Consider the following 13,771-nt stretch of genomic DNA (forward strand, 5'->3'; position numbering starts at 1 on the left):
AAACTATTATGTGAATTATCAAAATTATCAAAATTCAATGCTTTTAACCTCCTCGGATACTAAACGAACACTGAGGCATCTATTCTTGTTTACAAATTCCGCCCAGAGAGAACTGGTTTCAGTATGTACGCAGAGTATACGCAACTGCAATTAACTTTACTTGCATTATAACCTTGGTACAATAAAACTATGTACGTACTGTATCATTCCTGTCATGTAATGCTTGCAGTACGCTTAAGTTTAAAGTAAATGTATTAAGCCTAGAAACGTACACAAAAACTCATCCTCTAATTTAGAACTGGGTTGTCCTTTCACACTTTTTTTGCTGTCCTACCTATCATATGTTGGAATGAGAACTTGTCAATATTGTATTGTTACTTAGTTACACCAAGTGCTCATTACATTACAACTTCTAAAAATAGGATTTAACTCGTGTCAAAAGTAAAATATTTCTATTTCAGTTCAATTTTATTCTAAGAAGTAAAATTCAATGTTTATCACCATAGTTACCTCCATACTGCTTCTTTTCATAAAAACAAAATTGAGATTTCAGGTAAAATTCATTAAAAAATGTATTTTAAGAATAAAATATCAATCTGGTTTAATCCAGTGGTCTTAACTCCATTAACGCTATTTAGTTGTACTATCGCCGTACTGCAAGCGTACTTTATATATTTATGGATATTTTTATTCATGCCACAGACTATGGATATGTTTCTGATTTATGGATTTATTTTATTTGTGTATGTACAGGGTGTCCCACATCATATTTGATCGTGTGTATCTCTAAATTGATATGTGACTAATCAGAAACTTTAAAAAATGTATATATAAGGTTAATATAAAAAATTTCTTGCAGCAAAGACCAGTTTTTTCAAGTATTATGTTCATATTTTGGCCTTAAAATTTGGAGATAATACACTATGATATGGGACGCTCTGTATATTATTTTGATTAAGCTTTGTGCATGGTATACAATTAATAAATAAAAAAGATAATAATAAAAATCATTATTTAACTTGGCCTGTTTAATTTGAAACACACAGGGTTATCCACAAACAATGAGACTAATTGTAATGACGGGGTAAAACTTGTTAGATTTTTGGAATATAAGAAAATTTTTGGCAAGGAAAGAAGTAAGTGTGCAGTCGCAGAAATCAATCAATACCTGACTGAAATGACGTTCAGTCGTCTTTAATTTCTCATCCTTTATGGGTCATCCCTTGTATCGGAATAATAATGAATAGATTTCTTTTAATTCTGATATATTCCTGCAGGAAGAGAGAGCTGAGGTAGGATTAGGAGAACACGTTTAGTATGTCCAGGCCGTATTCTCCATGTACAAGTTACATCTACCTATACATGTACATAATTAGCAATCTCCATGTACAGATTTCATCTACCTATACATGATTAGTATTCTCCATGTACAAGTTACATCTACCTATTCATGTACATGATTAGTATTCTCCATATACAGTTTTCATCTACCTATACATGTACATGATTAGTATTCTCCATGTACACTGTACAGTTTACATCTACCTATTCATGTACATGATTAGTATTCTCCATGCACAGTTTACATCTACCTATACATGTACATGATTAGTATTCTCCATGTACAAGTAAAATCTACCTATTCATTTACATGAATAGTATTCTTTTTGTACAGGTTATACATAGTATTATCCATGTACGAGTTACTTCTACCTATACATGTACAGATTAGTATTCTCCATGTAAAGGTTACAACTACTTATACATGCACATGATTCGAATTCTCCATGTAAAGTTTACATCTACCATTACATGAACATGATTAGTATTCTCCATGTACACTGTACTGGTTACATCCACCTATTCATGTACATGATTAATATTCTCCATGTACAGGTTACATCTACCTATACATAGTATTCTCCATGTACAAGTTACATCTACCTATACATATACATGATTAGTATTCTCCATGTACACTGTACAGGTTACATTTACCTATACAGTTACAATCTAGTATTCTCCATGTACAAGTTACATCTACCTATACATGTACATGAAAAGTATTATCCATGTACAATGTACAAAGGAATCGAGTCGTTGCCACAAAATCAATTTTTCTAATCTTTCTCTGAAACCAGAGCCCACGATTAAAAAAATTTGGTAAAATACGACTATTTGGCGGCTCGAGTCTCGAGATAAGTTGCGACTACATATCATCAGAGTTGAGTTTGTAAAAAAACGGGTTAAAACATCGCATTTTGCAGATTTTCATGGTTAAAATTGGCGGATTCCGGGGTTTGATTAGATTAAGACTCAACATTGAGACTAAATCTCCACACTAAAACCAATCAATCTTGGTTTTATTTTCATTGGGCCTAACTCCGCAAGTTGATCCGAAGATCTTGCAGCTGTCAATCATGTGACACAAGCTGTAACTGTCATAATTACTTGGTTTGAGGAATTACGACTTAAACGGGCTCTGATGGTAGGAACTTTTGATCTTTCAAACTTAAATGATTATTTCTGTCAGATTCTAGTTTTAAATACCTAAGGTCAACTATGCTGGGTTGCAAAGATTAAAGGATTAAAAAATTTATTTCGTTGACCTTGCACTTAGAATATAGGAGGATACGCTGGGATACCGAGTGCTTTGACTTAAAGAGACGCGCGCTAAGAAAATGGGAAAATTGTAATTTGTCATTTTTTTGATGTTTCCCTTGGTATAGAATAAGCATAGAAACTGTAACTAAATGTTTCCGTTGTTCTCTCCTTTCAATAAATTTAATCACGCAATATCGAAATTAAAATAAAACTTTAGACTTTCTGTTAATTTCATTCTCAGGAAACTTTTAATAATTTTCTTCTCGAAATATCTGCAAAAAGGGGATTCAAAAATTTTTTTATCTAGGCTATCAGGGCACTTGGCGCCCATCTTTTATCTAGGCTATCAGGGCACTTGGCGCCCATCTTTTATCTAGGCTATCAGGGCACTTGGCGCCCATCTTTTATCTAGGCTATGAGGGCACTTGGCGCCCATCTTTTATCTAGGCTATCAGGGCACTTGGCGCCCATTTTTATCTAGGCTATGAGGGCACTTGGCGCCCATCTTTTATCTAGGCTATGAGGGCACTTGGCGCCCATCTTTTATCTAGGCTATGAGGGCACTTGGCGCCCATCTTTTATCTAGGCTATCAGGGCACTTGGCGCCCATCTTTTATTTCAACTTTTAATTGTTGCTCAACCTTTCAGAATTTTCTCTTCGATAAAACAATAATAACAAATTTTGCGAATTTAGAATTTTTCGTGGATTTCAAAATGTTATGAAAAATCTAACATTTTTGTAGTCAATTTTTTGTTATTTTGAGCATCTTTAAACCTTCCCTGGGGTCATGTGAGGCTCCACTCAAAAATGTGGACCCGATTAGTTTCAGCTGCTTTGAAAGTTTATAGAGAACAGACAAGCAAAGTATATATACTAGACTTTTATGGCGCTCCGCACCCATCTTCTGTTTCATTTGTAAACATTTTCTTTTGAATACATTGAAAAACAAAACAAAAATTTGCGGATTATATAAAAAAATTCGTCGATTTTCAAAATTTTCAAAAATCAAATTTTGATGAAGGCAAATTTTTGAAACTTCGATCATCCATAACCCTTACCTGGTGTCAAGCAAGGTTCCAAACAAAATTTTTTGCCCGATCGGTTCAGCCGTAATGACGTTTATTGGATGCAAACATACAGACAGAAAAAGCAATATATAGATTATCTTTCTATACACTAGACAGGATGTTTGATATAAGAGTTTATATGGTGAGAGAACAAATATTTGGTGACATCGCCTTATTTCTATTTTATTTAAAAATTAAGTTAGAATTAAGCATTATTTATGCAGTTCACCTTCTCCTAGTCAAGTTTACAAGTTACAGCACGGAAAATGCAATATTCTATTCAGACATTTCATTCCCTTTTTTTCTTTTTACACAAGAATACTGTCAATATAGAGACTAGAATCTATGTATGACAGTCACTGGAAAAAAAATTCTGGAAAAAACACTGGTAAAAAAGTCCCAATTTTCTTAAGTCCCAAAGTCTTTGGAAAAAATGTCACTGGAAAAAAAGAGTTTATGAGTATGGGGACTCACATGCAGAAAAGTCTTAGAAAATAAAGTCTCAAAATGGTAGGACTTTATTTCTAGGGACTTTATTTCTAGGGACTTTTTTTTTCAAGGACTTTTTTAGTGCCAAATTTTTGGCGGTTACCACTACCAGAGACTAGGAGACTGTGTAGGAGTAGAACTTTCATATCTTTGTTTACAATTCAAGTGTACTGCATGTACTGTTCACTCAGCATGGACGGAATGTAAACAAATTTTAATTTGAGCAGCACTTTTTGTTATTGTACATTACTCAAGGGAATAGAAGTAAAGGGAAAGGAAATGGCGCTGGTCTGGCATGAGAAAGCCAGTAACACTGCTTTGCAGACCAGTACGGTAAACTTTACACACACTATTTTGGTACAGACACACAACATGATTACAGTCAAGGAAATTGCAGAACAATGTTGTTAATTATAATTAAGCTTGAATAACGACTATATTTATTTAATCAAATTATATTCTTTGCATGAAAATTTGGCTTATAGTGTTGACTTAAATATATAGATAATATATTACATGTATATCAAACTTATTTTTAAGTAGACAATTAACAATTAACAAATGTACTCTCCTAGACTGTACAAATACCGAGATTCGTATGTACTGTAGAAACCTAGTCAAAGAGAATAGAATATATATTAGAGGGGAATTTAGAGAATATCTCGGTATGAATTTTTTCAGTCCCTTTCATCCTGAAAGGGAGTTCAAAGTGTACAAATCATGTAAATGAAATTATATGCAGTAGAGTACATTAATACAGTATGTTCCCTTGACTATCCATTTCAATTTCGAATTTTTTAAAGCTTTTAAATAAACTTAATAATGAATTAGATGAATAAAAAACATCATTTGATTTGTAGTTATAAGGGAAAATCATCGTTTGTAAAGTGAAAGGCATAGAGTCTATGTGAAATGATCATTGGTCAATTATGAAACCAGCCTATTTCATAATTTGGTTTTCTTTTAATATTAATTTTAGATTTTCTATAAAAATGATATTCCAGGGCCCAAAAGGTTATATAGCATAAATATGTGAAGTACAACTGCAGTATGGAAACAGTACAACAAAATGGCCGTTTTACNNNCTCCGAGATAGTTTTAACGAAAATATTAATGTTGTTGTTCCTGTTGAATCTGTTGTAGAGTTTGTAGGGCAAGGCCAGCAACTGGTTTGTCCCCACTGTGGTTGATATGTTCCCTAAACAAATAACTATCAGACCGGAAATTGTGATATTTTGACATATAATTGACACTATTTGACATATGATCTTCTAAACTCTGGATATCCTCTGGATATCTTAACTTGCTGATTTTTTAAACTCTTAACCTCTAAACCTTTATAAAGTTTTGACCTTTAAACCTATATATCTCTTTGAAATCTTGATATTCTTGACTTCTTGACTTCTTGACTTCTTGACCTCTTGACTTTATGACTTCTTGACTTCTTGACTTCTTGACTTCTTGACTTCTTGACTTCTTGACTTCTTGACTTCTAGACTTCTTGACTTCTTGACCTCTTGACTTTATGACTTCTTGACTTCTTGACTTCTTGACTTCTTGACTTCTTGACTTCTTGACTTCTTGACTTCTTGACATCTTGACTTCTTGACTTATTGACTTATTGACTTCTTAACCTATTGACTTCTTGACCTCTTGACTTCTTGACCTATTGACCTTTGAAACCCTATATAACTTATTTGATATACAAAACTCTTGACTTCCGAAACCATGGACCTAATTCCTTTCGAGCTTACGACATCATGACATTTCAACTTAATGACCTTATGACCTCCCGACCTTTTAACCTCATGAACTTTTAACCTTATGAACTTTTAACCTACCTCATGAACTTTTAACCTACCTCATGAACTTTTACCTCATTACCTTATGACCTTATGACATCTTGACCTCAATGAACTGACCTGAGGACAACCTCTACATTCTCCATATACACAATCATAATACTGTCCAGCCTCACATGGAACTAAAAAGAATCATAATATTTGTTCGAGAATTTTTTAAATTTGGTTATTCATAAAACTTCCCTAGTTTCACGTAAGACATCACACAAAATTTGGGCCCGATTGGTTCGGCCGTTTTGACGTTTATTGGATACTAACATACAAACAGACAGACAAGAAAGTATATGTATAGGCTTGTAGAGCACTTGCTTGCTTGCGCATTTTTTAAATTTTGCAAAAATAAAAAACTTAATTTTTTTTTTGAAACTTTGCTCATTCATAAACCTTCCTTGGGGTCACGTGAGGTCCTACACAAAATTTGGTCCCGATCGGTTCAGCCGTTTGACGTTTATTGGATACAAACAAACAAACACCCAAGCAAAGTATGTATAGATGGATTATACATATTATAAATATTATGGATTATGATTATTGTTAATAGGATTATAAATATGGGTTATCAATGTTATAAATATTATAAATATTATAGATCATAATTATTATAAATATTTGTAAACTTAAAGGGCTACATTTCATTTAAAAAATATTATAAATGAGCAGAAACTCCCAATTTTATTGTTAAAGCATTATTATTGTCATTTAGCTACTTTCTTTAATGTCTTGATCGAGTTGTATCTCGATAACTGTTCTTGGTATTTTTTAGGTACTATTTATGTTTTTATATATAATAAATGATAAGGTTGTCAGGGGAGGGGAGGGGTATTTCTAACCTGCCACTAAACAAGGAGTAGTGTATGCAAAGCCTAAGTTTGAACCAGATGTTTTCTGTTCCTCTCCTCCATTATGAAGAACAGTATCATCTCTACTGGATTTCTCAGTAGGATTTACACCAGTCTCTGCTGGCACAAACATCTCATTTTTTGAAAAAAATCTCTTTTAAAAAAAATGTGCCGAATATGATGGAAGATTTTTTTTACCTTTCCTTTTAAGGAACAGTAAACGTGATTTTTAATGGCCCTTCAATGACTAATTGGCTTATATATACGATTTACAAGGGTACCCTTTTCTATATTCTTGTTATCTGATCCAGGCAACATTTGTAGCATAAAACGTCAAATATATACTGGGTGGCCAGACTGGACAGTACAACTGAATGCATTTCTGTATCGGCTCGGATCATGCAAACTTTTAGATTGGGGTGATATATATTTCTCTTCTTTATCAGTTGTAGTTTCTTTGAAAAGTGACCCACGGATTTTTGCTACAGAAACAATGGAGAAAATTGTCCAGAGTAAACACTTTTCCGACTAAAAGACGATGATATCTTCCACATCTTTGATCAGATAAAGGTTGATGAATGATGCCGTTGTAAATTGAGCTTAAATACCACATTTTTAATGAAGGGTAAAAGATTAAAATTACTGCAGTCACTTTAAAGCGAAGATAAGATAATGAGTTTAAATCTGAACCGGACTTAATTTGATTGATCCGTTAGTTCAAAAGTTTCAAACTTAGAAAAGCACTGATTTATGACGTTAAAAATAAGCTTATCAATTACTATTGTTATTATCCAAATATTTAAAAATATGCTTACAAAAAAATTTCAATGGCATAATTTTTCCACGTTTTCAATAAAGAAAATCGAAAAGAAAAATCAGACGAATATTTAGTTTGCTTCAGATTTTAATAAAAATAAATATGTTTTCGTAAATCATGAGATTATATCATGAAAAACATTTTTTTTAAAAGCTTAGAAAATATTAATCAGATTAGGTTTAAAACAGGAACAGATGCATGGCAGTATTTTCTTTGTCAAGTTTTCTGTAAAATTGTTGATATTATCATGTAGAACCATTTTGTTTATGATAACAGCACCTCTTTCAGAAGAGTTTTGAATCATTCCAACATTTTTCTACTTTCCCCCTTGAAAAAAATGGAATTAGTTGTAAATTACAGAACATGTCGTATTAAATAATAAAGAAAGTGAGATGTTAGTTCCTGGTAATGTGTCTTGATGATATAATTTAGTTTGAGGTTTCCGAAGGAGTAAGGATACATTTAATGAGAAAGATGCCAGGAGCCCAACATACAGAAGAACAATTACTATAAGATACCATTTCCGGGCAACCCGTTGCCGGTTTATTTCCTGCTCCAACTGAAATATAAATTATCAAATTATACAACTGCTCCAAAAATACTGACAAAAAAAACGTACTTTTACATTTATTTAATAATCCTGGCAAAAAGTATTGGGAAAAAAACTAATTTGATCTTAAGGTGTAGGCTTCTCTAACGAAATTAGCAATGATTAATGTAATCCGCGAAAACTATGGAACTGTAGCAGTTGGTTTTGATGAAATAAATTTTGCAATAAGTTCATAAAAGTTTAATGGATACGGAAAAGTTTGCTTGAATTATGAAAACTTTCTCCCCAAGACTAAAGACTTTTCAGGCACATTTCGACCGCAAAATATTTTTAAAACTTTTGATTTTTTTCAAAAAAAGTTTTTTAAATGGTAATATCTGTCAAAAAAATATCATTTAATAAAATATCATTTCATGATATTCTTCAATAAAGTATCTTTCATAAAATATCTTTTAAATATATACCTTATCTTTTTTAAATATCTCACCATAAAACATCTTTCAATAAAATATCTTTCAATAAAATATATATTTTTTAAATATCTTTCGATAAGATATCTTTTTGGTAAATTACTTAATTTCTATCAACTACTGGAGCACCGAGCAGCTAAGAAATCAAGTTTGCCAGTTTTTGAAACTTTTAAACTAATTGTTTATTCGAAAAGTAATCTTAATAAATCAAGAATGGGAAGGAGGGAGGTAGGGGGGAGGGGTATAATAAAAGAGGAGGGTGTAGTATTAGAAAAGAGGAGGAGGGTAGAAGAAAATAGCAGGGGGCAGAAGAAAAGAGGAAGGAGTTAGATGAAAAGAGGAGGGAGGTAGAAGAAAAGAGGAAGGGGGTAGAAGAAAATAGAAGGGGAAAACATTAATTCTAGCTTAGTTTACCATTCTCAGAAAATAATGGAAAATTCGACTCTAATTATATTCCAAGTTTATTCGGGCTGAAAACTGGAAATCAGGAAACAATGAAGCTTGGGGTTTAGGAGGGTGCAGTCTTTAAGGGGGGTAGGGGCTCGTGTCCCGTTGCCCCCCCTGGAAAGAACTGTTAATTGAAAATAACTAATGGAGGATTTCGTGTTTTTTTTTAAGTTCGGTAGTTTCCAGTTTTCAGATTATTACCTCAAAATGTCTTTTCATAAGAATGGTTCTCTCCTCGGCCCAGCTGGCAGTCGGAGATTCACTCCCCTCACCCCATAGATCAGGGTTCATCACCTGTACACATACATAGAGGTCATGGAGTACATAGGCTATACAGTATACAGTGCAAACCGGTCAATCAGTACATATATATGGGTCATGGAGTACATTGGCAATACAGTACAAACCGGTCACTCAGCACATAGGGGTCATGGAGTACATAGGCTATACAGTACAAACCGGTCAATTAGTACATTTGGGTCTTGAAGTCATAGATTATACAGACTTTACAGATTATAAAGTCTAAAACATGGTAATTGTAAATAAATGGTGAAAAAAAAACTTTAAAAGGAAAAAACATGATTAAAAGTAAGTTCAAAATTTGTATTGAATAACTTCAAGTCAAGAGCAAAATATTTCAGTAATGTTTAAAAGGTACCGTTGTGAATCGTATATTTGCCACTTTTAAATGAAGGTCGTCACTTGAAATTAATTATGTCTTCAATTATGTTTTGTTAATATCTACATTGTACCAAAGATTATCAAGTACAAAAGGTGGCAACAGAGAAATGGACCATTAATACATGACGTCACAAGTGTCAAATATAACAAGGAAAACGAAATTTTCTGACATTAGTTGATATGTTTTCCAAGATTAAATAAAAAAGCGTAAAGACAGAAAATAAAGTATACATAAAATTTCACTTTTTTTTACTGAAAGATTAGTACTTTATTCTAAAATTATCACTATTATTAATAATTTTGTCGGACACAGAAACTGAGTTGACACTTGTGACGTAAGAATACAGCTGTTCTGAGAGTGTACAAATTCTACGTTGCCATCAGTTGAACTGGAATCTATTTGCATTGTACATACTTGATACTTATGATTGAACTATTTTTGTCTAATATACAGGGTGTCCCAATAAACATGGGAATTCAGTGACGAATTCAATATCGTCTTTTAAGATAATTCTTTGATTTAGTATAGAAATACCTACTGAGAAAGCTGTAATCTGTAAGAGTTTCGTCTGCTATGTTCACATTTTGTTTGTTTATGTTTTGACTGCATACGGTTGTACTTAGTAAAACACGAAAATTGCAATATACAAACAGAGTAAACGTTCATCACTGTTCATCTTACGGAGACATTATAGACACATCTTTACAGTCTCTTACCCTTTTCATAAAATAAACTCTAACAGACATAATAATATTATGGCTTTTGAAATTAGGTATTACAATGCTAATTCATAATAAAGACGATATCCAATTCGTCACTGAATTCCCATGTTTTTGGGATACCCTGTAGATGGGGGGGGGATTTTTTCCCCATGTCTTGATATGGTAAAGAGTTCAGACAAAAAAAAAATTGTATTTATAGAATCAACTGTGTATTATTCCAACCATAAAAATAAAATTAAAATTTGGGGCTTTATTAATCTTACTTATCAGCCCATTATTTGTCTCTTTATAACGGTACACATATTACCTATTTTAAAATTCAGGTTGGCAGTCATCAATAAGGAAAATTAAAAAGGTTAAATAAAATGAAAACCTTATGTTCATTGCCCTTTCTCTGTGCTTTCGGATAAAAATAACACCCCAATGAAAAGACATGTCAGACGCTGATAAGCTTGTATTATAACTTCTTAAAGGGTCTGTAAGCGTTATTTCACGTGACCCTCCATGCATAGATGGAAATGCCCGATTTACAATGATATCCTTAAAGCTTTGCCAATGTTTATCATTTTGAAACCTGCTTATTTTCAATTGTGGTTTCTAATACTTTTAAACCTAGAAAAACGACAATATCTTCCACATTATTGATAAGATAAAGGTTTCAAGGGTATTGCCATCTTTGCATGGAGGGTTACTTGAATTACAGTCCCTTTAATTAAAATATACGTTGTACGATAATATCAAAATATCAGAATAAAGTCGTACTGCACTGGACTTGATTTTTGAAGAAAAACTAAAAAAGTTATATAATGTTATTATAAGATGAAAAATGTAAAGATTTTCTGTTTTTCTTCATGATGAATTAGCTGAATGTTAACTTAAATTTTCTCTTTGATTCATTTAGCTTATATAGCATAGCATAGAGAGGTTTTAGCAAGAATCTTGTCGTGTATTTTATTCAATTGAGTTTTATTCAAATATACTGTTTTATCAAACTGAAACGTATTTGCAACAAATGGAGACTTCCATTTCTGAAATTCGATAAATTTGAGACATTGATATTTTATTTTATGGACTCTGGGATATCTGAAAAGATAAATATTTCTTATCTGATTTCAATAAAAAAATCGGAGTATTATTTCAAGGAATTCTCACCTTCATCTGAGTATTATCTCAAGGAATTCTCACCTTCATCGGAGTATTATCTCAAGAAATTCTCACCTTCATTGGAGTATTATCTCAAGGAATTCTCACCTTCATCTGAGTAGTATTTCAAGAAATTCTCACCTTCATCGGAGTATTATCTCAAGGAATTCTCACCTTCATCGGAGTATTATCTCAAGGAATTCTCACCTTCATCGGAGTTTTATTTCAAGGAATTCTCACCTTCATCGGAGTATTATCGCAAGGAATTCTCACCTTCATCGGAGTATTATCTCAAGAAATTCTCACCTTCATCGGAGTATCATCGCGAGCAATTCTCATCTAATCCTAAACTTTTGCTCACTTCTGATGTAGAATTCATTTATAATATATATCTACATGTTTCTGAAATATTGTTGTTCTCATACGTATGTACTCGAAAAAGTAAAGAGTCGATATACTAATACGTACACGGAGTCGGACCGGTCTTTTTTAGTAAGTATATCAGATTTTTGTGTTTAGGGATATTTTGGACCAGTTTCAAGCAAATGAAGTCAATTTTTTGACAAATTACAAAAAAAATTTAAAAATATTGTTTTACTTTTTGAATCAATTAAACTAAACAGCCTTAAATCTAAAATTGTTTTGTAAATAAAGAAATGAATGAATTTATTTAAATGAGAAGGTTTTATTAAAACATATTTCTAAACCCCGCGTGTTTATGAAATTTATGTAGTATTCTTTATTTAAGATTGGATTCAGGGTTTATGTTGGAACTAAACAAGAACATTAAATTATTTATTCCGAGTCTATTTTGTTTATTTCTTTACTTAAATACTTACTCAAACTTTTTCTCAAGTGTTCAGGACACAGAGCAGAGATTAGAATAGAAGGGAAATATCCCTCGGTATAAATTTGTTCAGTCCCTTTGAGCTTGAAAAGGAGTTCAAAGTGTACAACTCATGGAAATGTTCACAAATTGTACGCAGTACATCATAATAATACAGTATGATCCCTTGACATAGCATTTACAATTTCTTTATTTTAACAAGCTTATCCTGAATAATAATGCAGTATGATCCCTTGACATAAAATTGACAATTTCTTCATTATATAATGCTTGCTTATGCTAGCTGAAATATTAATACAGTATGATCCCTTGACAAAATATTGCCAATTTCTTCATTTTATAAAGCTCATTCTGAAATTAACTCGGAAATGCATGTCAGAGAACTGATTTAAAGATAATTAAATAATTTTCAAGAAAATATTTTTCTATAAAAAGATGTTTTAGGGCACAAATGTCTGAAGTACACCTGTACTCTACAGTATGGAAACAGTACAACAAAATGGCGGTTTTACACATTTTTCGTTTTAATTCCACTCTATATACTTATCTAGTCTCTTTGGTTCGGGGCAATGAGGTTTAAGGGTAGGCAGAAACCTCAAGTGTTGGAGAAGTATTTAAGTATTTTAGGAAGGGCGGGGGGGNCTTCCTGCCATATTATATACCTTCAAAAATACAAAGTTAATGTAGTTAATGTATACTTCCTGCCATATTATATACCTTCAAAAATACAAAGTTAATGTAGTTAATGTATACTTCCTGCCATATTATATAGCTTCAAAAATACAAAGTTAATGTAGTTAATGTATACTTCCTGCCATATTATATACCTTCAAAAAGGGCTCATTCCCTACATTTCTTAATGTTGTATCAAATATTTTACAAAAAGTGTATTTGGTTTACTTTTTATAAAAGAATCAAAATCAAAGATCATTTGCTGGAGGGAGGGAGTGCAGGGCCGCCATGAGCCCCGCGAAATTACCTCCGGAGCCTCATAATACGCAGAATGACCTCCAAGTCCGCAAAACGGTGTCGGCGCCTCTCACTTCCTCCCCAAGCCTCCGTAATTCTATCTCCATGCCCTGCAGTTTGGTTTCCAATAAAAGATATTCGGCTTTTACATCCACAAAAATTAACTTTTTCAAATAATCTCAACATGCTAAAATAGTTTTTAATGATACATAAACAGTTTGTTTTTAAAAGTCTATTTTAATAGAGATTAAACTTCTATTTT

The 13,771-nt window shown here is 32.3% G+C and overlaps 1 protein-coding gene across 1 annotated transcript in view; it reads right to left on the reverse strand.

The window, feature by feature from the left end:
• Positions 1–12,091, reverse strand: part of LOC111707923 (signal peptide, CUB and EGF-like domain-containing protein 2) — a 26,142-nt gene extending 14,051 nt beyond the window's left edge. Inside the window, exons 1-8 of the mRNA XM_023481111.1 lie at positions 12,000–12,091; positions 9,348–9,440; positions 8,082–8,238; positions 6,854–6,982; positions 6,084–6,145; positions 5,244–5,359; positions 4,750–4,774; positions 1,272–1,356 (exon numbers count right to left, since the gene is read on the reverse strand). Of these exons, the coding sequence (XP_023336879.1) occupies positions 1,272–1,356; positions 4,750–4,774; positions 5,244–5,359; positions 6,084–6,145; positions 6,854–6,982; positions 8,082–8,238; positions 9,348–9,440; positions 12,000–12,032 (700 nt within the window). The 5' untranslated portion in view covers positions 12,033–12,091. The remainder of the gene's footprint in view (positions 1–1,271; positions 1,357–4,749; positions 4,775–5,243; positions 5,360–6,083; positions 6,146–6,853; positions 6,983–8,081; positions 8,239–9,347; positions 9,441–11,999) is intronic.
• Between the last annotated feature and the right edge of the window lie 1,680 nt (positions 12,092–13,771).

The sequence above is a fragment of the Eurytemora carolleeae genome, unplaced genomic scaffold, assembly GCF_000591075.1.
Source record: "Eurytemora carolleeae unplaced genomic scaffold, Eaff_2.0 scaffold688, whole genome shotgun sequence".
Taxonomy (NCBI): domain Eukaryota; kingdom Metazoa; phylum Arthropoda; class Copepoda; order Calanoida; family Temoridae; genus Eurytemora; species Eurytemora carolleeae.